The following is a 24,213-nucleotide window of genomic DNA, read 5'->3' as shown; positions in this document are numbered from 1 at the left end:
ACATTGTTGTTTGCTTCAGAACTTCATCTGTTTTCAGAGGCACTCCCCCAGTTTTTTTCATTATCACACAGAATGTGGTACCATGTCAAGAGGGTTGCAAAGGCCTGATCAGATTCAGACAGTGGTTGTGCATTCTATTTCTGCTTGCAGGTACAAAATCGCTGTACGGAAGAGAGCAGAAATCTATCACTCTGCTGCTTCTGCTCATATCATCTACACAAAGAAATGGTCTGAAGTAAAATAAAGCTAAACAGCCTCTGAAAAATTCTGCTTCAGTTTTGGTGATGATTTTGCTAAATCAGGTAGAGGATCACAACTTTGTGATCCAAAAAAATCTCCTACACAAAGCCTTACCCAGAATCAAAACACTTTACCTAATTTTACAAATTATAAAAAAGCAGCTTTAGTTAATAAAATAAAATTTTCACATAGCTGCGACTGCCTCTTTAATTTGAAAACTTTAACAATTTTTGGTTTTAATATGGAGAAGCCAGTGAAAGCTAACTGAAAGGGTAGCTGAACTGTGAGTTACCCCAAATATTTATTAAACATTTAGTTACTCTAACAACAAATAAGAAGATTAAAATCTCAATGAGAACTATTATTTACTCAATAGCACACAGAAATACATCTTGATTGTGTAACATTAAGAAGTTCACTACGTGCAAACTACTTTTAAACTTTGGTAGCTTAGCAGTGAAAGGTTTGTATTTGTAAAAGAGGAACTCTAACTTTTCTCTCTTTTATCACATGGCAAATACATTTAGTAATATAAAACAAAACAAAAATATCTTCAAAAAATTGAATCAAAATATGTTGAAGATATAATTCTGTAAGACGATGAGGTTTACATAATTTCAAGGTGAATTTTGACACATTACATAGATGGAAAAATAGCTTCAGATATTAGCAGTGACACAGCCGAGCTACAGCTGTATAAACAGAGCCACTTTGATTCCCAATGCACAGAATGCACATGTTGAAGGGATGAGATGTGACCCATACTTTATTCACTGAAATGCTAGTGCCACGGAGCGCAGCTGAGCGATACCATCATATGCCACCTCTCTGTAGCAGTCAGCTTCCAGAAGCAGCAATCAACAGGTATGATTTCTTCTTAAACAACATGAAAAATAAAAAGCATCGTGCCTCAAGTATATAAAATCTACAGAATTATTAGCATCTTTATATAGAAAATACACACATTTTTATAGAAAGTAAAAAAATGAAGTCAGAACAGTCAGTCTTATTCAGTTAAATAACCTTTTTATCACTAGTTTGACTTTTACAGGCAAATCAAAACACTGGCACTATTAGTGCAAATACCTAAAAACTCTCATGAAGATAAAAAATAAAGGCAAGTCAACTTGATTTTAAATGCTGAGCAAAAATCAGTATGAGTATTGTCAAACTCAGTTTTCATTAGTCTTTATCTCAAGCAAGAAAAAACTACACTCGGCTCACATGATTCATATCTGTCCAATTTTTAAATGAAGGCAAATCGGTTTAGAAGTTACCTAAAACCCTGAGGGAGGCAGAACCAGGGCGTGTGCTGAACATTTCCAGTTATTACAGCCATAAAGCTGGAATAAAAGCAATTACAGCTTTTTAGGGACAAATGCACATTTGTCACACCAGTCACTTCTATACAACCGCAAGGGATGTTTACCTAGCTTCATGGTTCCTTCACTCTTGTCACAAAGAATGATATCTCACGGATTATCAGTGACCAAACTCCCTATCCTGCCCCCAAAAGGCAGCTACATCTCCTCTGCTGAGGGGTCTGGGCACTTCCAGGCAGAGGAGCAAAGCAGGAGCTCCGCAGCCCTGCCCGTGCCCCCCGCACCGTGTCACTGTGCGCAGCTCACACATTCCTCTGCCGGACTGGCAGACCAGGCCATGGAATGCAGGTGAGCTCTCCACTTCTTCCACAAAAGCCAATGTTGCCTGCCCTACTTCAAACATTGGGTATTGAACCCTAAGTTTTTCTATTTACTAATATTAAAAAGGCATATTTGATAGCAAATTACTTTTATAGACAAATTTCCTTCCAATTTCTGTAACTTTGAAGAGAATGACTGGATTTCATTAAAGAAACTAAAAATAAGAGAAAAACGTGGAACATATTTTCCAGAAAACTAGGACTGCAGGATATCAGTGGGAAGAGAAACTCAAAAACATAAAGAACTCTGGCTGCTTAACATCCAGTGCATTCAAAAACTCGACAGAGCTGTAGCAGGGACTAAATACTGACATCTACCATTTTCTTGACTGAAGCATTATTTAAGAGTAAATTTACACTTGTTACAACGTTGCCATTTTTAGTCCACCATACAAAGAAAGTCATTTTCTACAAGTACTTGTGACTGATCTGCCATAAAAGTTGAAAGGGTGGTTAAAGTCATGCAACTTGGGAAGAAACACTGTTACAACCTTCAAACAGCCTGCCTTCTGCCACCACAAAAACACTGCTGCCTCACTTAAAACCCTAATACACCCAAAACACAGAACTGTCAGAAATATTTTGAATTAAACAGTGAAACTTGGAAGATGAACAATACCGTAACTACTTTAAAGCATGTGTCAGGTTACTATAGTACTAATGCTGTAAACACCACTACCCAGGACAGAAAAGTTTAAAATTAAATTCCCCATTCACTGAGCCAGTAAGTAAGCAAGTATATCTGTTTCAGGTTTTCATAATTGGATTTGGCCAAAAATAAAATATACCTCTACCCCTAAGAAACTGGGATAACCTCTGATTTTTTTTTTTTTTTTTAGTAATAGTATATTCAGATCAAATAGTTTATTTTAAATATTAATAAATCCTTTTCAGTTTGTCCACTTTAATAGAAAAAACTCTATAGCAAGTATCAAAACCCAACAATGCATTGCTTTGTTCTCTACAGGAAAACTTATTCACCTTGTTTGTTGAGCTCAGAGAATCTACTTCTTACAGTTACTAATCATGTCTAAAAATACCCCTCTTTTACTTATTACCCTACCACATGCTGTTGTCACACATGTTGCTGTTTCTTTAGATATATTAAAATATACCTCAGACATTAAAAAAAAAAAAATGTTTTCATTGATTTAATGAACACCGTGTCTCCCAGGGAAAGTAACAGTGTATAAATGATATGGAAACTTGAGGGTTGGAAACCCATAACCATTTAAATGTGGGGGTACTCTCCTTTTTTAAATGAAGTAGAGAATTAGCCAGACAGAAATAAATCTTGTTTCTCCTCAGCTTTATACCATGCAAGAAATAGTCCAGATAAACACCACACAGAACTTCCACAGTTACAAAAGAAATGTAATTATAACTGCTTTGAGAGCGCTACAGCTGCAGCTCACCTGTGTGCCCTGCAGTGGATAAACTGATAGGCAACAACCTTCTTCAAAAATCATCCCATAACGCAAAGAGGTAACAACAGGGAGTTCTGTTATGGCAACTAAAAAAACCCCACAGACAAACCTTTCGTCCTAAAGGAAACACAGTTCAACACACTCTCAATGAATGAAGAGAACAGGATCAAAACCTTTAGCCTAGGACTACAAAATACCTTCAGTTAGACTCCCAAAGCTTAGCTTACCCTTGTCAACAAAAGCTCTCCATTCCTAGCTAGCCACTTCCTTGCCTATCATTACTGAGTGACTTAATTCTCGAACTGCTTTTTGCAAAAATACCAACTGAACCAAGCTAAATCAAAGCCTAACAAGCCTTTCTTCAACATACTCAGGCACACAGACCTTGAAGTCTCCCACATAAACCCCACAGTGACCTGTTGCTGACGTTCTGCCTGGCATCCTGAGATAAGAAAAGGCCACTTCTCCGACCGGCTCTGCTTCACCCTCCAGCCATTAGCGTGGGCAGCAGCAGTGCACACAAGAGCAAAGACAAAGAGCAGCAGTTTCAGTGCTCAAAGGTGCAAATTTGTTCCAGATCAACTCAAAACCTGAGTGAAAACAAACGCTAATGTTTTCATGCTTTGAAAAAGTATGGTCCCCAGATCACTTCCTATCATATCTCTTCTCAAGAACATTTTATCACTCTCATCTTCTCAATCTTCAGCAACACCTTCTCTCCAGCCTGCTGGTATGCAAAGCTCCATCTTCCAGTGCACTCCCTCTTCCCCTTCCATGGGAGAAAACTGGGTTATCTTCCAGCTTCTGTGCGAGCGCAGGGATGCAGCGCCCGCCCACCAGGCTGAGTGCCCATGGCCAGCCACAGGGCGCTGCTTCCTAAAGACACACAGCTCATTGAGAACTTGGACCAAGCCCTGGTGAAGGGCAACAAAGCAGCTTCCTTCCCTCAGGATTTGGAAAGCTTAAGGATTTACAAAAACAGTTTAGGTACTTCCTATAATCTGACAGAAACCATGCAAACGCAGGTATGCCACAGGCTCATAAAAAGGGATTTTTTGATTGGAAATAATTTTGACAGGTGGGTGGGTATAAAAACATTACTGCATATTAAAAAGGTTTATACATTTTTATAACATTAGTTGGCATGGTATGTTGAAAAGTTCAGTGGATAGTTTTAACTACAGTTTGTACTGTGTAAGCAATTTTTTTTTTTTAATTTACTAGAGGGCTATTGCCTGCTTTTAGTGCCAAATCTTCATTTTTACAGTACTGTGGGGAAAAGAAAGTAGAACTACTATGCACTTTGCAGGGCAAAAGAAAAGTAGTTTTACATCTCTCAACCACAAAATTTTGCATTAGGTTTCTATTACTATTAGTCCTAAGTAATATTTTGAAAGATCTTTGTGTTTACAGGGCAATCAACACACAGAATTTCTACTTCGGTTCATCACTAGTTTGCATTCTAGCTAAAACATCTAGCAAGAACAGCATAAGAGGCAGGGTTAAGGATCTTGAAAAAGGAAAAAAGTGCATTTTAAAAAGTTATTCCATTATCTGTTTTTTGCTCCCAAAGAAGAAAAACAGCATTTCACAATCATTACATTTCAGAATCCTTGAAAGAAAAAGAAACATATAACAAGTAAATGCAAAACTAGACTAGAAGAAATAGATGTTAGTACAAAGTATAATAAATATCCAAATGGTGTAAATACACACAACAGTCCCATTCCACCTTCAACTCCCAAAGAAAAATATTAATACAAATGGTGCTAACCCTTATAATAGCTACCTGAAACAAATGTTTAAGATTATTCAACATATAGATTAAAAAGCTGCTTCTCCACTGGCTACTGTATCAATCTGTTCCTTAACAAGTATTTATGATACAAGTATCAAAACAGAGCAAGTACAAAGAATTTATCACTTGTTCTCAATTGACGCCAGGTAAAACCCTAATTACAATCCCAGGATAGCAATGGAGTTGGGAAAACTAATCCCCCTTTTTTTCCAGGGACACAGTAGCAATGGTTCTTGGGTAGTTACAAATACTTAAAATACACCTATGTATTAGCACAGCTTTCACACATTGAACTAGATCCTAAAATGATGCACAAGTTCAAAAGACTTACTTCACTCTAGCCAGCAAGGATCTGGCCTCTTCTTTTCAAAATGCATTCATTTTAAATACTATTTATTAACTTTTTAACTACAATCAATAGCCCATAGTTCTCTATTCTACTGAAAGCATGCGTCAAACATCATTAACAAAAAATAGTAGTACTAGATATAAAATATAAAGAAGGTCAAGTTTTCAAAGGAGAAGTAATGCTACACACACACACAGAGTTCTAAATGTCTTCCAGGTACTAGAATACCTTAAAAAAGGCCAATGTTCCCAAAAGCATGTCCTTTCTTTTCAACAGTATAAGCCTAAGAACACAATACCTTTCCCCACAAAGTCTGTTTCACTTGGTGCAGAGTGGAGGTACTCTGGTTTCAACCAAGTCAGGGTCCAAGTATTCTTGATGCATAATAAATTGCATTTGGCTGAGGTAGCACACTTACATATTCACCAAGCACACAGACTATAGAGGCACATCAGTTCTCTGGTCTGTATAAACATGCTTCAAAAAACAAGCTCATGGGAACAAGGGTTCTAAGCATCTAAATCAGTACTAAAAGATAGTAATTTTCTTTGCATTTGAGTTTTGTTTTAGAAACACCCTGTCCACAAAAAACTTTTTGCTCCAATCACCAAATAAAAAGTATTCATATTTTTTATTTTGTTCTATTGTTTCATCACTCACTGTATAATAATGGCCAGCCAAGAGGTGCCCAGTTTCCTCAAATCTACACAAACATTATTATGCTCAATCTTTTCAGACCAGAACCCTTTTTCAAGACTCAACGTGTATTGCAAACAACATACGCCTTCAACAAGCTTTTGAGTGGCAAGTTTGTAAGTGCTGTTCATGTGACTCTGAAGGCCAGTTCTGTATTGCGTTAACAGGTGATGAAAGAAGAATCAAAGCTCTTGATCTGAGAAATGTTCAGAATTCACAGAGGTGGGGGGCGAGGGGTGTGTTCAAGATTCAGTACAAGTCATACAGAAATCAGGAAAAGGAAAGAAGTGCAGCTTGCCCTGTGAGGAACAGAATCCCACAGTCTGCTACTAATTCCGTATTTTCATTTTCTACTTCAATTTCAGCCTTTTATTATCACATTTCATTCACTCTATAAAACCAAACACATCAACTGCCATGCACTGCTGGCAAGAGAATACAACAAACCATTACCACAGACTTCCAAAATCCCAGTTCCCTTTTAAGTCTTCAGCACAATGAAGACAGACATACCTGTTACGTAACAGAGGATGGGGATTTTCTTGATTGGAAAAACTCAAAACCTGATGACTTTGAATTGAATAGTAAAAGTTAAAATTGTAATGGATATTTGTTCCACAGTTCTTAATTAGAGTAAAACAATGCAGTCTTCAAGCTATAGAGAGAACATATAAATAAGTTTACATACGCATCAGATGAAAGATCCCATCACAGGCGTTAATATGAGACAAGAAGGAATTTCCTAAGCCTTGGCCAGTGTGGGCTCCTTTTACAAGGCCAGCAATATCCACCACATTCAGAAAGGCTGGAATTTTGCTGAAATATAAAAGTTAAAAGTTTCATTACTGAAGCATATTAGCCAAAACTTTTGGCACAGAATTAAATTCAGAACATGAAAATTCCAATATTTCTTTGTTCTAGAACAAGTTATACATGACAGTAGCTTTCTTCATTATTTAATGTGTAATGTACAAAAGAAAATATTTCCCCCACTCATGTAAAACATAAACCACCTTTAATTTCTCTGTCATTATTAATGTAAAATGAAGTAAACTAGTTTCTATGTGTGGAATCATACTGACGACTACTATCAACCGGTTCTGGAACACTGAGTCATGAAGTCAGGTACCTGTAAGTGAGCAGTTTTCATGGTACCAAAGGGAGAAGACACACAAATGGCCATTGCACTCTGCTGGCACACACCTCTAAGGTTACTGCTTAGTTCATTAAGTGGCTTTCTCAGAAGACAAGTGCATTTTTTAATACAGTGGTGATTAAAACTAGCAGTGATCAGAGTTATGCAAACAATTTGAAGGTAAGCAGAAGTTAAGGTGAAGGCGGCATTATAATGTAAACAACTATGATCTTTTCCACCATAGTTAACAGCAATGGGTTAGCAAACCTGTCTACTTGACATTTTATATAGCAACAACAGAATTGCCGTGAAGTTCTAATTAGCTTTCAAAAAAATGGAAAAAAGCTTTTAGAGCTATGAGAAATACATATGGTAATTTATAAACTGCAAGTCTTTTTTATCTTCTGCAGATTCTCAAGATGGTTTAAAATGAGCAAATAACTTCACGGGCATTAATCTTTCCAGGTATATTCTAAACCAAATTACTTCTCAAAATCCAGCTGAGTCAGGGAAAAAACAACTAAAACTTTGTGACAGGTGTTGACTAAAAGCACTTTCATATGGTCTATGCAAATGACAACACCATGATGAACAGTGGCAGAGACAGAACCACAATGAAATGCTGCAAATTCCTCACTTGCAAGACCACAAACTGCGTATCAGTCATCAAGATCTCCAACGTGATGGCTTCAAAATAAACTGGAACACTACTTAATTTCCAAACACTTTAAATTATCACCATTCAATTTCATTAGCAGTATGCTAAGAGTAATACAACAGTTGACTATTTTACTGACAGTAGCATAATGGAAAACAATCAAATCCCTAGTTTTAACAACAAGGATGAGAAGGGTATGACTTATGCTACAAAGTCTGCATGACCATACAGTGGCAATTTGTGAAGTGATGAAGTTTTCTTTTATGATGAGTATTCTTCAATATGAGATTCAAATCTAAAGATACAAATTCTGCGGTCTACCTTAAGATGTCTTCTTCAAAGACCTACCATTGCAGTGCTGCTCACAGACAGAAGCAAGCACATAGGTGTGAATGAGTGCTAGGGATGACCCAGCCAGTGACCTCCTAGCCAGCCCTATACAGAAACCTTCTCTAAATAGCATAATATTTCCAGAGTCTTTATCATTCACAGCCCAAACTGAGCTTTACTGTTATTAGTGTGACAGCTCAATGATAAACATATTTGGGTTTTTGAGTATTGAAACATTTGACAGCATGACTGTTATCAAATCTGTAACAGCAGAAAACTCCACTAGCACCAGAAAACCACCCTTCTCTTCCTTTCCTGATGCCTGGGGTGGCAGCCATGGCACAGACAGAAAACACTGTAGTTATAGAAATATAGGGATCACTGTGTCTACTCAGGGCAATGGGCTGAGGTAGAACAAAACGAGTTTCCAACTTTTTTAGTGCTATCCCACTTACATTTGACTAAAAATAACACAACACATAATTTAATATTAGCAGATGCCCTGCCTCACTTGAAATGAACTAGCTAATTTGGGAAGTTAAGATCTGTTAGAGGCTGTCCTAGTACGCAACATCAATATTTCTGGAAGTGTGGTGACCTAAAAGCAAAATATTTTATCCTGCTTTTGGTTTGATCTTCCTCTAACACTTCCCAAGAAAAACAATTTCTTTCAAGTAACCTAATTTCACAAGATAAGATCTGGACAAAATGTTTTCTTTACTAAGGTGAAGTTCAAAGTATCACCAAACCTGTCAGGTGTAATGAACTAGGAATGTAATGATGCATTTCATGTCATTAGTACCTTGGTGACGCAGTTAGAAACAAGCACAAATACAACACAGTACCCGAAAGTGAGAGTTTAAAAAAATATGCAAGCAAATATTTACAACATAGCATGAGTTACTTAAATTCAAGTGCACAATGTGTTGACTTTTAGCTTTAAACTTCATTAGGCCCATGAAAAGAAGGGCCCACCCTTGGAAAGACAGGTGCTGTGTACTGCAAGTTAATGCTGTTGAATGCAAAAGAAAGAACACGAATTTAAATACATTCTGAAGTAAGTAAACTTTGAAAATGTCGCATTTTTGTCCCACTTTAGTTTTCTTAGCAAACTCTGTTTTGTTTTGTTTTCCTTCACTACAACGAACTCAAACAGTATACAAACTGAGACAAACAGCAAACCCTTAAGTTTAACACAATACCAAGAGTAATGCACATTCTGAAAACAGAAACCAGTAACTCCATTAACGCATTAACACAAAAACTCCTTTTGCCTGACAGAAGCACAGAGCTAATATATACCTCAGAAGAAATAGCAGAAACTTCCTAGTCAGAATTGTTATGATTCCTTGCTTTTTGACACATAACTAAGTCAACAGCAAGGTAGAAAAAGCCACTCTCTAAAGCACTCTCCATTGTCATTTTAAACTGTGTTTTAACAAAAACAAAGGTGGTGTTAGAAATGTTCTCCTTCTGTGCTCCCCTATCATCATTCTGGTAGGATTAACTTCCTGGCCAGCCATCTGAAGAACTCATGCTTTCACTACAAAGATGCCACATTAGAGCAAGACAGAGACCTTCATATGCAGATGGACCACTATCACCAGAATCAACCTCATTTGCCAGACAATGGAAAGAAAACCCCAGCACAGTTATTTCACAATAGACGCAAGAGGCCTTTGAAGATGAGTATCCAGGATGTTTTCTCACCTTCACCCGGGGTACCACCAAGCTAACGTTCCAAGCAAAATAAAACCATCTCCATTCTTGACAGCTCCTTTCCTAAGCCTATCTCTCTATTTCATCATAGAAAGATGAATACAGAGAAAAGCAGGAAAAAAGCACAAACTAGTCACCCTTGTCTATGCTCTCAAGAACAAAGAATAAATATTATTAAACTAAACAGAAAACACTGCAAAGAATGAGGGAAAAGTACCATTTATCTCGAGTGCATTTTAGTTCTTTTAAATGTAGAAGACTTTACTGGATTGTTCCTCCCCCCCTCCCCACCCAAAAAAGAGATTAATTTCCATTTCTTAAGATTCGTTAGTCAGCATTAGCATAATGTCACTGAGCTTCAAATGATCATCAGGAACAGGTGGCATCAACTGATCATTTGTACAAATCAGTGCAACACCAATCTACCATAAAGCATGTCACAGGAATTTGTAATATGAAACAGACTACCAAATCCAGAAGTATCTCTACATTTTAAGTGTAGGTATAATCCTTGAGCAAGGACTTTTTACCTCACTTAGAAATACAGCACAGTGTTTTTCTGTTAGCATACTACCTTTGCTGTGTGAGCTACTGTGCAACAAAGAACACGAGACTCACCAGGCCAAAGAAACTACAGTTTTGTAACCCAGTGGTTAGGGTATGTACTCAGGAACAAGAGATTTATGCATCCACAGGGCTATACGTTTTGCAGGTGAGGAGGCCTATTTCCCACCAATTTTGTTTCAAACTTCTGCCCATAACAGCTATTTAAACAGGCAAGAGGAGTTTCTTCACCTGGCCTGTTTGTTTAGCACAGTAGTACTGAACAGTACAATGCAACCAGTTACCTTTATTCTTTTAAAATGCACACACATGGGTACCTGCCATTTGTTGTGCATATATTTTTTCCCCAAAATCTGAGGGGAAGAGGAATATTTCTCTAATTTCCACAAGTAATTGTTTAGTTGAGAACCTCACAGGCAGCACACACCTGACACTCTGACTTAGATTGAAACATCATAACAAAAATGCTGTTTCTCTCCCTGGGTTTTTGTTCTTCCAGGGTCCCACAATCTCTCTTCTCCAATGGAAACAACACCCCGATAATTTCTCTGCAGCATTTACTATGGTTTACTGAAATCTCACACCCACCAGGAGACCTGGAAAGCCACATGACAGCTTCAACAAAGTTCAAAATGCAGCAATTTTCCAGTACCCTAGTTGATGATTCTCATAACACACTCACTTCTTATTCATTTCTTGTATAGTTTAAGACATTCTGTCAACTTAAACTCTGATTCCAGCCCCACATACCAAACAGACCAGATCTTCAGTATTAGGGTAAAATGTTCAGCACCCCTTTTCAGTACAGCCAAACATCCTACTAATCTCCTGGTTCCAGCACAGGCTCTTCTGCCTTTAAAGGCTATTATCTGAAATCTATTAGAAAAGGAAAACTCTTCTTCCTTCCCAAAAGTTCACATAACTTAAGTAGGAATCATCCATTAAGAGTTCACAAATGACCTGAAGTATAAGTAGCAACGTACATGGAGAACATGTATATTGTGACAAGTTCTTAGAGAGCCATTCAACTCTGTCTTCACAGCTATTTTTGGCTCATGTTCCGAAAAGAACAGTTCACAGTCCCTCCCTCTTCCAGGAGACTGTACTCCCTATTACAGCTTCTGCAGTCAATCTTGCAAGCAGTTTTGACCAACATAAGCAAAATACCTCACAGGGTAATTAAAGGAATCTGCTTCTGAAGAACTAGGTACTGCAGATGAACCTGGGTCATTTCTATGCAAGAACAATTTAATTAATAGCATTTTATACACGGTACTGAGAAACAAGACTTGAACCTAATAGCATAGGAACCAGAAGTGAAAAATCTACTGATTAAATTTTACTTACATGTATTCTAAGAAGGTAAAAAATTCAATGTGGATTAAGACACATACTCAGTGTCCCATGTATATCGAATGGCAGTGATCTCAAACTATTCAGTAAGTTATTACACCAACAAAATACAACTAATTAAATTTTGCTTTTTCCCACCAGGCAAAAAGATGGCTCAAGTCACCACTACTTAATGTCTTTCGTTCACTCCTGGCAAATTATTAATTTGCAATTCTAGAGCAAGCATCACACCCAAGCTGATTTACACAGGCTTAGAATCAACCAGAAAGCAGTAACACCAAAGAAGCACATTAACAACAGGATAGACTTGCCAATTATCAGGTTTTTTTCTGTAAAAAAATGGGATTCTCTCACAGATGCTGATATGCCAGAGTTACATCCAGGTAAGTTATTTGTGTTTCACGCTGGAATTACAAGTGGTTTTCATTTACATAAATGCTCTTTCTAAATTTAGCTGAAGTCCCACATGATGTCATTCAAAAAGTCCCACTGCTGATATGGATTCTAAGTAGTACTCTCTACCAATGGATTACACAATTTTGATGTCAAAACTTTATCAAGTATCTGAGTATGCTATCCTACAATAAGTTCAAGAATTAATATTCCACAGGACTTTCACAACCTAAACAACAATGGAAGTTACTCAGATTCAGTTTGGTAACTACCACTTTAGCACTAAAGATCTGAATGAATGAATCTGAATAATCTACAATGCAACAGAACAAACCAAAGCAATTTGCTGACAAAAAGGACTGAGTTCCCAAAGTACACTGGACAGTGTTAGAGCTGAAGAGGAGTAGTTGCACTTCACATATAAACCTCCTGCAAGATAACCAGGATTGCTTCAAAATTTGAAAAGGACATTCAAGATAGATTAAAATCAGTTCAAATTAAACAGAAATGTTTGCGGTTGCAATAAGAATTATGTTTTGTGAACACACATGTGCAGGGCAACACACCTGCTTATAGGTGCAAACAAACAAGGAATTAAATGAATACTGATAACTTAAGAAAGGATGAACCAAACTACTTACATTTTACTCATTCCTGCTTATCATCTCTTTTGATTTTAACCAGAGGAGGAAGCAGAAACACAGACTTTAAAATCACCTTTTTAATTAATGTTTTCACAAGCCTTGATTACTATCAGCCAATACAGTCCTTAGGTTCTAACTATTTACAGTTAAAACATATCTTAGGCTTACATTGCTTCTACCTGAGAATTTTTTCTAGTTAATCACATAGCTTAAAGTAAAAAAGAAAGAATGCAAAGAACTGCAGCCAGGAGATTATTTGGGGCACAAAATTAAAAAAAGGAAATAGCAGTTTCCTCCACCCCTCACCCAAAAATCATTCTGAGGCTTGAATCCTATGTCACCAACTGAGATCCACCTCCTGATCAAGCTGAGTACACTACAGCTGTGGCAGTGGGCAGGACCATACAGGCTAAACCTGGGGGATATATAAACACTCAGATGCTTTCAAGACATTTGTGAGTTACAACACAAATCACTTGTCCAAATGACATCAGTTTGACATACTTACACTAAAAAATATTTTTAGGCTTAAGGTGATTAAGCAGCATCTTAAAGAAATTTAGAAAAAAAAATGCATGATAATAGCTTTATTAAAGCTTTTATTAAGCTACTAAAATGTCTTTAGATGTGCTACACACAGAGTTCTTTTCTTGTGTAAGAAACCCATCACTTCTAATCACAAAATTTCCCTTTAAAATATTAACTGCAGTTAACAGATCAACTGTTTCTGGCTTCCAAGTCCCAATTTTTCAAGGCAGAAGCTACCTGCTGAGATGAAGAACATCTCTTTTCCATTTTATAATTAGCAGATCTCATCCTCTGCTACCTGCTTAAGATTCATAGATTGGGGGGGGGTGGGGAAGACACCCCTCTGCTTTAGTTCCTGCTGAAGTGAATTGGTCCAAAGAAAATATTCTCTTTCCAATTACTAAACTGGAACTAATTCAATCATTAGTCTGTCAAACCTTGCCTGAAAGTACCCATATTGAGGGAACAGGGGTAGGAGGACAACAAAATAAAAAGCCAACAACCTTTCCTTTCTGAAAAAGCTGCATGTTGGCTCAGTGTGACAAATATGAGTTTTCACTGTGCACTGTATAAAATTTAAAACAAATAAGTAGTTTAGATATGTAAGTTAGTAACAGAATATAAACTAAGGCCTTAAAATAACAAGAATTCAGAATTAGTTTTAATATACTAAGGTCTTTTCCTTTTTAAATATCCACAATTCCATTCACACCAGAAAGTGAGCAACAGGTAACATTAAAGCTCAAGAAAGTTTGCTCATCTAATTCTTTTGGCAGCAACACGGCAGTTTTTACTGGAAGCTCTTGGAGCCCACCTTCTGCATACAGTCTCTATCACTGAACTTAATTATTGTGAACAGTCATATACATCATCCACTGCAGCAGAAAGAAGAAAAGCACAGGTCATAAGTTCTGGCAGCATACCTTAATCTATTATGTACATATTTAGCTTTACATTATAGTGCCTAAATTATTTCAATTACATTTACATATCCAGTTAAGTAATACCAGTAATACCAGTCAGTTTTCAGCATGGGCTACTAAATAACTGCATACCAGTCCCATCCAAGCTGACTCTTTCCTCTTTTGGCAATAGGAACGGCTCTTCAAGCAACAGACGGTACCTGAAGAGCCCAGGGTACTCTTCCTCCCAGGGCAGAACGGCCACACACCCACACTAGCAAGACTCCTGGCAATAGAGTCTGTCTCTCTGTAGCAGCAGGAACCTCAGCTCAGTGTGATACAGGGTGAGGGTCAGCCCGGCTCAGTCCCCCTCTTCCCATCCCAGTCCCACTCTTCCCATCCCAACAGCAGGCATGAAGACAAGATCCCTTTGGCCTGTCCTATGTTATTTTAAGACAGAGTCCCCTTTTCTTTTCCCCACCTCCCAACAATGACTGCAGCTATATCATGACTAAGTATAACACATGGGAAATAAAAACCTGAATGCTTTAGATTTTGAAAGACAAAATCTTGGGGCTACACAAGAGTCTTAATTTAAAGAGAACTCAATGTTTACAAAACATTGTGTGTACACAGATTGATTATGCCTCCTAATCCAAACAAGCAAAAAATTAACACAGAACATATTACATAAAGATGAAGAACAAAATCAAGACTATACAAGAGAAATTAAGGAATTTAAATTACAATTCAGTTGTGTATCTTCATGACCACAGCCTCTTTTTCCTGAGTTAGTCTCAGACAGACTAGCACACACAGTCCAAGAAGAGTTACCTCAGTTTACTGTGCTACTGAACTATCACTGATTATCACTGCTTTATTACTGTTATAGTGACATATTAAAATCTTAAAAGCAGCATAAGTGAACTCAGGAGCTATAACTACCCACTAATCCCACATGCATTGATTTCAAGTAACAAATACTCTCTTAAAAAAAGTTTAAAAAAAATTCAAATGAAAACTGATTTACTATTTATATCCAGCTTATTATCCAATTCAGTATATTTACTGCATACAGATTCAGTAAATATACTATTTTCATTCATATTTAAGATTGATTTTTTTTTTTCCAGAGAAAGTTTGCAAGTCAAAGAACATGCACACAGGTATTTACAATCTGAGCACTCCTTGTAAGGATAGATGGCCAAAGGTGGGATGAAGGGTGAGGTAATAATCTCTCTGTCACTTTGACTATTAATTTAGAAGTAGCCACTCACAGCTAAGTGAGGAGAAAAAAAAAATATTGATGTGGCCAAAACAACAATAACACTACAATTTAGAACCAATTTGTTGACAAAACTTAAAAGCCACACCATTATGTCTGAAAAATCAACAGCCAGAATATTTTGTCTCAAATTCAGCAAGTTTTGGTTTATGATCCATACAGTAATAAGTATGCTTGATACTCATTTGAGAAGGAAAAACAAGACAACCTGTTATAACAATCCACCTAAACAAATAGCTCTATATTAATGTATTTTTCAGTATCCAAAAAGTATACAGGAATTACAGACAGAAGCAACTTGTTCGGACCTGAAAATTAAGTTAAGCAATGAACTTTTGAGCAGTGACTAATCAACCTTTTTAAACTGCGTGATCCGGCTCTAAAACTGAGGCCCAAGTGTTGAACATATGAGAAATGCGTGCTAATTTGTCCTATGGTTTATGTACACTCACTTTACTCAACATCTCTGCAAGTAACTGCAAACTGAAATTAACAAGTCACAAGCATCTATTTACATTTCCATTTTCCGAAAGCACCTTTTGTTGTTCAAGCAAAAATCCAGTTCCCACACTGAACATATAGAGCAGGTTATAGAAACAGTCAATAGCAAAAAACGTTGATGTGACAAAATTAACAAAGAAACAATTAGAAGAGACACATTGTAGGAAGATCCCTGAATATACCAGGTAAAAAGTAGCAAGGCCCATAAAAAGGAAAGAAAGAGTCAGGGTAAAAAGGCTGCCCATAAGCTTATTGTCAAAAGACTGAGGACACAGGTACGTTGATAGAAATTTGTTTGGCTACCTACAGCAGACATGATATTCTGCATGATAGAAAAAACGGGATGGAAATTTTACAAATGAGCAGCCTCATGACGTTAAGTATGTCCACTACTGTTCATTTTCTAAATCTCTTCAGAAGATCCTCCAAGTCACTTGAGAGACACTACCTTCAGAGACAGAAACACTGAGCACCAAACGGTGCTGAGCAATGACTAGCAGCTCCTAGATTTCTCATACCACAAAGGTCGTACTGGGGGGCTAAAAAAAAGTATAATGCAGGTACATATAAGATTTCACGTTCCAAAACAGATGTCAGTAAAAACTTAAAGATATTACACTCGCATTAAACCTCTATGAAAACTTTGGGCTCAGTAACACTATTTCAGCTGCTTAACTGAAGAAAAATATTAAGGAGTTACCTTGGAGGCTTGTGGTACTGGCATAGGAAGTCAAATCTGTCATCTGGCACAGGTACTCGACTCTCATTTGGATCAATAGTACAGAAAGGAAAGTTTTCTGCTGCCGCTTGACTCTTTGTTAACACATTGAAAAATGTGGACTTCCTATAAATGAAATACAGATGTTTTTAAAGAAGTTCAAATTAGAAGCATTTAAAAAGGCCGAATAGAAACACATCTCATTCCAACCCAAGGCAATACTGAACTTTCCCTCTGCTTCAAGAACAGCGATCACTGCCCTGATTCTAGTACAAGATACTTTGAAATACGCATACAGAGTGACCCAGTGATGTTTACCTCTCTTCTCTGCCCTTGAATTTTCCCTAAGTGACTATATTGCACATGTCAGTTAGCAAAGAAATTTTAAGTCAAAAGCAAAGCGCAGCTCTACTGGCCACTACTCATTTTCTTCAAGCACAAAGTGAGAAACCATTGAGGATGCTTGAAACTTATTCTGAGTGAACTAGTTTTGCCAAGACTCACCTGCTCTTTCCACAACTGTATTATTTCTTCAGATTTATTTACGTATAAACACTATTTCAGTATCTAAGCAATAGAAGTCAACAATCAAAAGAGAGAAAAAAAAAAGGTCACAGAAAGGAGATCACGTAGTCAATCAATTATAAGTAATCCTTTGGGGATATGAAGATACAGTTCTACCTTAGCAAACATTTTTCATCCTTGTTAAATATCACTGGGAAAAAACCTGCAAGTGATATCAGGGGGAAAAAAAAAAAAAAAAAAAAAAATTACTTAAAACAAGTAGTGGATGATTTCATTAGTTGGCATTTATTAAACAAGAAGAGAGCAATTCTTGAGTTATTGCTAAGAGAAAGCTCTTAACCAACTCCTTAAACACCTACCATAAATACTCTGTATTGGGATTTTTTATTTTTTTTAGTTTCACGTATCTTCTCAGACACTGGGAAAAAAAAAAACAACTGAAAGCTGTTCTGCATACAGTCAATGTTCTCAGAGGTCAGCCACAATTTTCTTTGAATGTTACATTATAACAACTGCAATTTTTTCCCCACTGACATGTTATACAATGTTACTGCTAATTAGTTCCTTTCTGGTGTGCAAGTTACCTACACCCTAATATATATATATATATATATATATATAAAATACAAGAAAGCCATACTTACAGCTCAAAGATGTGCTCAAAGTATTTTCACCTATTTTTTTTTAAAGATTTACAGTTTGAGAATGCTAAGAACTTATTTTAGTAAACATGATACACACAAACTAATACCAAGTTTCACAGAGGTAATTAATTGTCCTTTGTAAGTTGCTTAAGCACAGCTCCTTTGAGAAGCCATAAGAACTACATATGAGAGATGTGACAGAAAAACAATTCATCTTCCATCATCTCTCCCAAACTGTAACTTACACAACTTTTTTCATTACAAACTCTGAAGAAGTTTCAAGAATGAAAGTCCTCTTCAGTGCTAATGAGACTTATGGTACCATTAACCTCTTCCTGTGCACATCATCCTCTCTCTCAGAAAAAAAAAAAAAAAGTAATTTGTGTGCATATGCATTTGCATAAAACGTGCATTACACACGCACAAGACTGGAAGCAAGGAAATGCAAAAGGAGCGGTATTTTACAAAACTCAGCAATTCCTAAGATTTTTTATCTTTTAATTCTTCACCATTACCTTGTCCAGACTTGTACGTACGAGCCTCATGCCACCTGAGTGTTTCACATCGCTTCACGTATAAGTAGTACAAGCTAAAGACGTAAGTCTATCACTGAGCAAAAGGACTTGGACTGTATCTCTCGGCTCTACACTCATCTACAGGCACCTGTCTTCACCCAGAAACTGTGTCGGGTCACTGTGCCGGGAGCAGAAGCAAACTCCGGGAGAGCGGGGAGCCCCGGCCCGCCAGGCCGGCCCGCCCCGCTTCTCCGGCCCCAGCCCCGCGTTCCCTGGCCACATACCCAACGTTCGGCAGCCCGACGATCCCGATCTTCAGTGACGTCCCGAACCTGCCGATGATCGGGTGCGACTTCACGCCGTCGCCTCCCTTTTTCGGGGGCATCTGCAAGCACAGAAGCAGGGCACGCTCAAGGGCCCGCCGCTCACCCTCCGCCCCGTCTCCTCCCGGCAGAGCGCGGCGGCCGAGCCAGGGCCTCCGGCTCCAAACAGGCCGAGGAGAAACACCCGCCCCGCCGGAGGCGCCGCGGCTCCCAGGCCCCGACGAGAGCGCTGGCAGCCCCTCAGCCCGGTTCTGGAGGCTGTCCCCCGGCCCGCCCCAGCCCGGCCCGGCGGAGCGGCGTGCGGCAGCGCGGCCCCGGCTCGGCTCGGCTCACCTCGGCTCAGCTCAGCGGGCGGAACGGGGCTGCGCGGCCCCGCGGAGAGCAGGAAGAAGCGCGAGCGGCCCCTCGCACGCGGGACACGCCGGCGGAACAGGCGGGGCCGAGCCCGCCCATTGGCCGGCAGCGTCGCGCGGGTGAAAGGTCGCCCCGGGAGGGCGGCGCGAACCCTCCGCGGCGCCACGTCCCGCCAGCGCCGCCCGTGCGGGGCGGGCCCGGCTCTCCCGACCCTGCAGCCCCGCACCGGGGCGGGAAGCACCGGGAAGGTGCGATACCCGGTGCCCAGAGCACCCGTGTGCTCCTTGGGCCCACCGGAGCGCCGCGGCGGGACACTCCGCTGGGTTGTTGTGCGTGCTTGTCTAGATCTGTGAAGATGGCGTGTGCTCAAGAGGAGCCCCTTGCAAACCCATCGGGATTTATTTATAACAAATCATACGGCGATTTTATAAATAACAAAGTAATCACCCTTTTGAGAGGGTAGGTGTGGGAATAAAATAGATAATTCAATAAGAGAAGATGAAAGATTTAGAATCTGTGAAAAATTAATCGTGGAATATTACAGAAGTCAGACCAGGACCCTTAAAAGAATTTAAAGACGTTTTCCACAATTCAGACTGTGCTTCTCTGAACCATTAAAGGCAGACACCATCAAGTGTTTGCCTGCTAAGAAAATTGAAGGAGAGAAGGCAGTAAAAACTGTTCTTATAGCATGTCCTATTTTAAGTCCATAAGATTAAATTCTCAGAACTTGAAAAACACCAGAGCGAAGGAATCAAGGTGAGAGTATTGTCATTATACATCATATCTGTCACAATAAAAGGAATACAACTTGAACATTAAAAAAAAAAAAAAAAATCTAAGAAAGGACACTTTTACCAAGCCTAATTTGGAATTGCACCAAAAAAATGGCTCTTAGAATTTTTTGTTGTTGTTCAGTGACATGATATTTTTGCAACAACATGGTTAAGGAAAAGAAGCCGTATCTGTTCAGAGCTTTTCTATTAGTATAGTGATAATAGTCAGTTCTTGCTGGTAACATGTTTATGTGGTCCTGCTGTCTTAAAATCTAACACTATACATTTAGGAGGAAAAAAATAATGTCAACCAGATAACTCATATTAAGTATAGTTACTTGGCTGTTGAATGAAGCTAATTGGTTACTACAACAAACATTCAGAAATATTGAAATTAACCAGAAATATTTATAAATAACTGTAAAGCAGCCCCCGCATCCTTCACATCCCCAAATGACAAACTTCAGTAAGCAAAATGAGTTTCCTTTTCAGGAGTAGAATAAACACATCTTAGTTTTCCACCCTTCTAAGTTCAAGAGAGCCCACTCTTATCCACTTATCCTGCAAGCAGGATTACACAAGACTATTTCACAGCAACAGTAAGCGATTAATTTGTTTAGCTCTATCAATAAGACCACAAACCTTCTAAAAGGCTGCATTTGGGGAGCTTCTTCATTTATTAAATTTTCTCACCATCGTAACATTTTGTCTGACAATTTTGTTGACCATGTTTTTAGTGTAGGCATGATAGCTCTCAGAAGATAAACATTTTGACTGTCATTGTAGAATATTTGTCTGTGACCAGAAAGTTGTTGTTTACCTAGCAACCAGTTAAATGTAACTTTTTTTTTTCTCACTAGTTCATAAGCATAATACAGGCATAAGGAGTTTGTTACGTTAAGTAAAAGTGTGTGTGTGCATATATAATAGCTAAAATCAGAAATGCATCTATTGTAGACTCTATCTGGCAAGAAAGCTAACTCTGGAAGAGAAAAATAAATTGTTAAGATCCTGACTACTTTTGTTGCTGTACTTCGGTGTGTCTACATATGGTACAAAAGTCAGTGCTGCGTGTGCAAAAATTTGTGAGTTTGAATATCTTTTAAAATTTATGCTCTTCATATAATGCACTGTAATAATGCCACCTCTTATTAGTCTCTATATCTAATTTACTGCTAGCATGGCCACGTCACTAATACATTACTTTAAAGCATTTGTTTCCTTCAGCTAGAAATCTTTTGACAATGTTAACACTTCATCTCATGTGCTTTTGATTTCAAGTTGCTTTTAGAGTCATGGTTTGCTTCACTTGGTTGAATGTTTCTCTCCAAATCTGTCATAATGGTGAAAACCTCATTTTAAACTGGCATACATAGTTTAAACCATAACAATCTTAACCATATTACATCCAAAATATGGTTTAAAAGTTTAGTGGAAAAAAACATCTAGAGAGCAGTCATCTCAATGTCAACTCTCCAACACAGAGGTGCTGCACAAATGCAGCTCATTGTGCAGCTGGAACACGTGCAGAACTCACACAGCCCTGGAGCAGCTCTGCCTGATTAAAAACAATGTTTAAGGGAGAGTAATAAAACAAACACCTTGTGTTTTGTGCCGCCAGCATGCTCTTTGCTTTTTGCTTCCCAGAACATATATTTACTGCAAAGTCACCGTTAACTGCAGAAATAAGTGGTTTTGCAGAACTGAAGGAATAAACACCAAGCCTCTGATCCTTGCTGTGACCAGGCAATGCCAGTGCGACCCACGGGGTGAGGAGCACAGGGCTGCCCTTGCACACCAGTGCTCCCCAGCTGCCCTGGGCTCTGCCCCTTGGGGAACCCCTGTCTCCCAGGAATAAACACACTCAGTGCTAAAAACAAGCACTACTCAAGGGCATGCTCCAAACTAAACAGTGTTCATTGAGTTCTGTGAAGTTTAAAGGTACTCATCACCCACCCGAACTGTGCTCTGTGCTGTAATACAGTATTTTTAAATGTTTTGTTTGGTAGGGTTTGGTTTGAGAAAGGAGCATGAGCGCAAAATACTTCTTGTGGCTTGAACGGTATCACTGAACATGGAAGGAGCTGCTGTAATCCACAAGTAGGGAGATTTCTGTCTCTAAGTTCAGGCTATACATGTGCATCTAGTAAAGAAGGAACCCTGCAAATTTTAACTTCATAATTCCACTCGGAAAAGCTTAGCAGCCCAGCAAAGCTTCACTCAACACCAATGTTTTCCCCAAAATTTACTTAAAGTTGTTTCTAACTTTCTATACCAAACTGCATGGTACGCTGATCTGTAAATGCAGGATTTGCCATGCTGTAACTTAGGAAACAACTTCTATATGCACACTATTGGTGGTGCCAGTATGAACTACAGCAATTTCAGCAATACTAACAGTCTTCATCTCTCCAGGTCAGGAACAACCACAGTTGGCTTGCAAGCATCATCTGGCAACAGTTGTTAAGATGCCAATGCAGTGGAGTACAAACCAACCTTTAGTAGTCATCTTCCCATGGTATCCCCATGCCCTGTTTTCCCAAAATGAGAATTACATTCACATCAGTAATAAGAAGCGCTCACTGTCCTGCCCTGCCCATTGCTGGGATGGAGGATGCAGACAGCAGGACAGAATGGGGTGCACCCAAAATTCTCACTGACCTACCAACAGCCTGAGAACCCCTCTGCAGAGGAGCGCTGGAAAGACAGCCAAATCCTGCTACCAAACACTGAGAAGTTGTTTATCGGGTGGTAAGGCTTACTGTCACCATGTTAAAAAGACAAAATGTGGTCACAAAAATCCTGTTCTCTCACAATCCTAATATTTTTGTGGGTATAACCAAGGTATGACTTAACAACATGGGCGCTTGGATACAGATTTCACTAATATGGATTTTAGAACCCAGATGAATTCTGCACAGGGATTTTCAGCCACAGTTTAACAATAGGCTGTCACTACATTATACCTGGCCCCCTGAAGAACCACAAGAATGTGGCCTCCCACAGATAACTACTCTTCTGCCAAATGTAATCTACGTCCTTGTATACATTTATGCCAATATTTTATGTCCCAGTCTCCTTTTTCAAACCAAAACTTCGGCTTACACAATATTTCTATTCCTCTCAATAGCTTTACTTAGATCTTTACTACAATGTAAAAGAAACGTTAACACATTTACAGCCAGCACAATGAGAACCTTGAGGTGGAAAAGAGAAGACCACTGCTGAGAAGCTGTGGGAAGGCACTGACAAAACACCAGGGACCTGCGATGAGAGGAAGGAAAAACATGCGGCTGGTCTTGTGTCTTGTTGATGCAAAACCTTTAATAGTTTAATTTGTTACATAAGTAAAACAGATTAATTGATTGTATCTCTGCAACACTGAAATTTTGCCTGTCACAAGGAATTTTCATAGGGAAGAGCGATCTTTATCGGGAAAGGTACTCACTCACTCTGCTTTTTCACTAAGGGAGATCTTGCAATGTTTGACACGCTAGTGCCAATTTACAGGACTCCTGACAACATCATCTGAGAAATTACACATTTGTGTTAGTCTTTTTTAGAAATCAGTTTTTTAAAGTGTGACCTCTTGTTTCTAACCATAGGCTATCTGACGAGAAGTGAATACAGTTGTCAGCTGGTGGGGCAGAAATTTTTAATGTCAAGAATCCGAGAATCTCTGAAAGCTCCATAACCTGTAGTCACAGCCATCTAATATGAGGGGGCAGCTTAAGTACTTTGGGAAGAAAGGTTTATTTCCTGCCTGCACAGAGCTCTGACTGCCAACCTGTATATAACGTGTGTTTATTCTTTTTGTATTTCAAGGCGGGCTATAATATTTCCTTCCACATTATAAGAACTTAAAGTGGAATATATTACTATGAATTTGAGGTGCCTAATTCTTTTAGACTGCTTTAAAAAAAAAAAAAAAAAAGGCAAAAAAGCTAAGACTGGTACCTGAATATATACAGGATCCCTTTAAGACATTTATAGATCATTGGAGAGCAGAAAATACTCTTCTCTTACTTTCCTGCATATCTCATCTATAAACCATTGATTTAAAATAAATGTATGTACTGGCAATTAATAATTCTATAGTTCTTTTTTTAAGATTTATGTTGCGATTGTTTATCC

General features: G+C 38.5%; 1 protein-coding gene across 1 annotated transcript in view; it reads right to left on the bottom strand.

Moving 5' to 3' along the window:
• The window catches only part of OLA1 (Obg like ATPase 1), a 101,961-nt gene extending 82,561 nt beyond the window's left edge, over positions 1-19,400 (bottom strand). Inside the window, exons 1-4 of the mRNA XM_082056642.1 lie at positions 19,283-19,400; positions 18,911-19,011; positions 16,925-17,068; positions 6,901-7,028 (exon numbers count right to left, since the gene is read on the bottom strand). Of these exons, the coding sequence (XP_081912768.1) occupies positions 6,901-7,028; positions 16,925-17,068; positions 18,911-19,011 (373 nt within the window). The 5' untranslated portion in view covers positions 19,283-19,400. The remainder of the gene's footprint in view (positions 1-6,900; positions 7,029-16,924; positions 17,069-18,910; positions 19,012-19,282) is intronic.
• Positions 19,401-24,213: the final 4,813 nt, after the last annotated feature.

Source organism: Streptopelia decaocto (genome assembly GCF_964273445.1).
Source record: "Streptopelia decaocto genome assembly, chromosome: 6".
In the NCBI taxonomy this organism is placed as follows: domain Eukaryota; kingdom Metazoa; phylum Chordata; class Aves; order Columbiformes; family Columbidae; genus Streptopelia; species Streptopelia decaocto.
The sequence above is the reverse complement of the archived record's forward strand: the minus strand, read 5'-3'. Positions and strand labels throughout refer to the sequence as shown.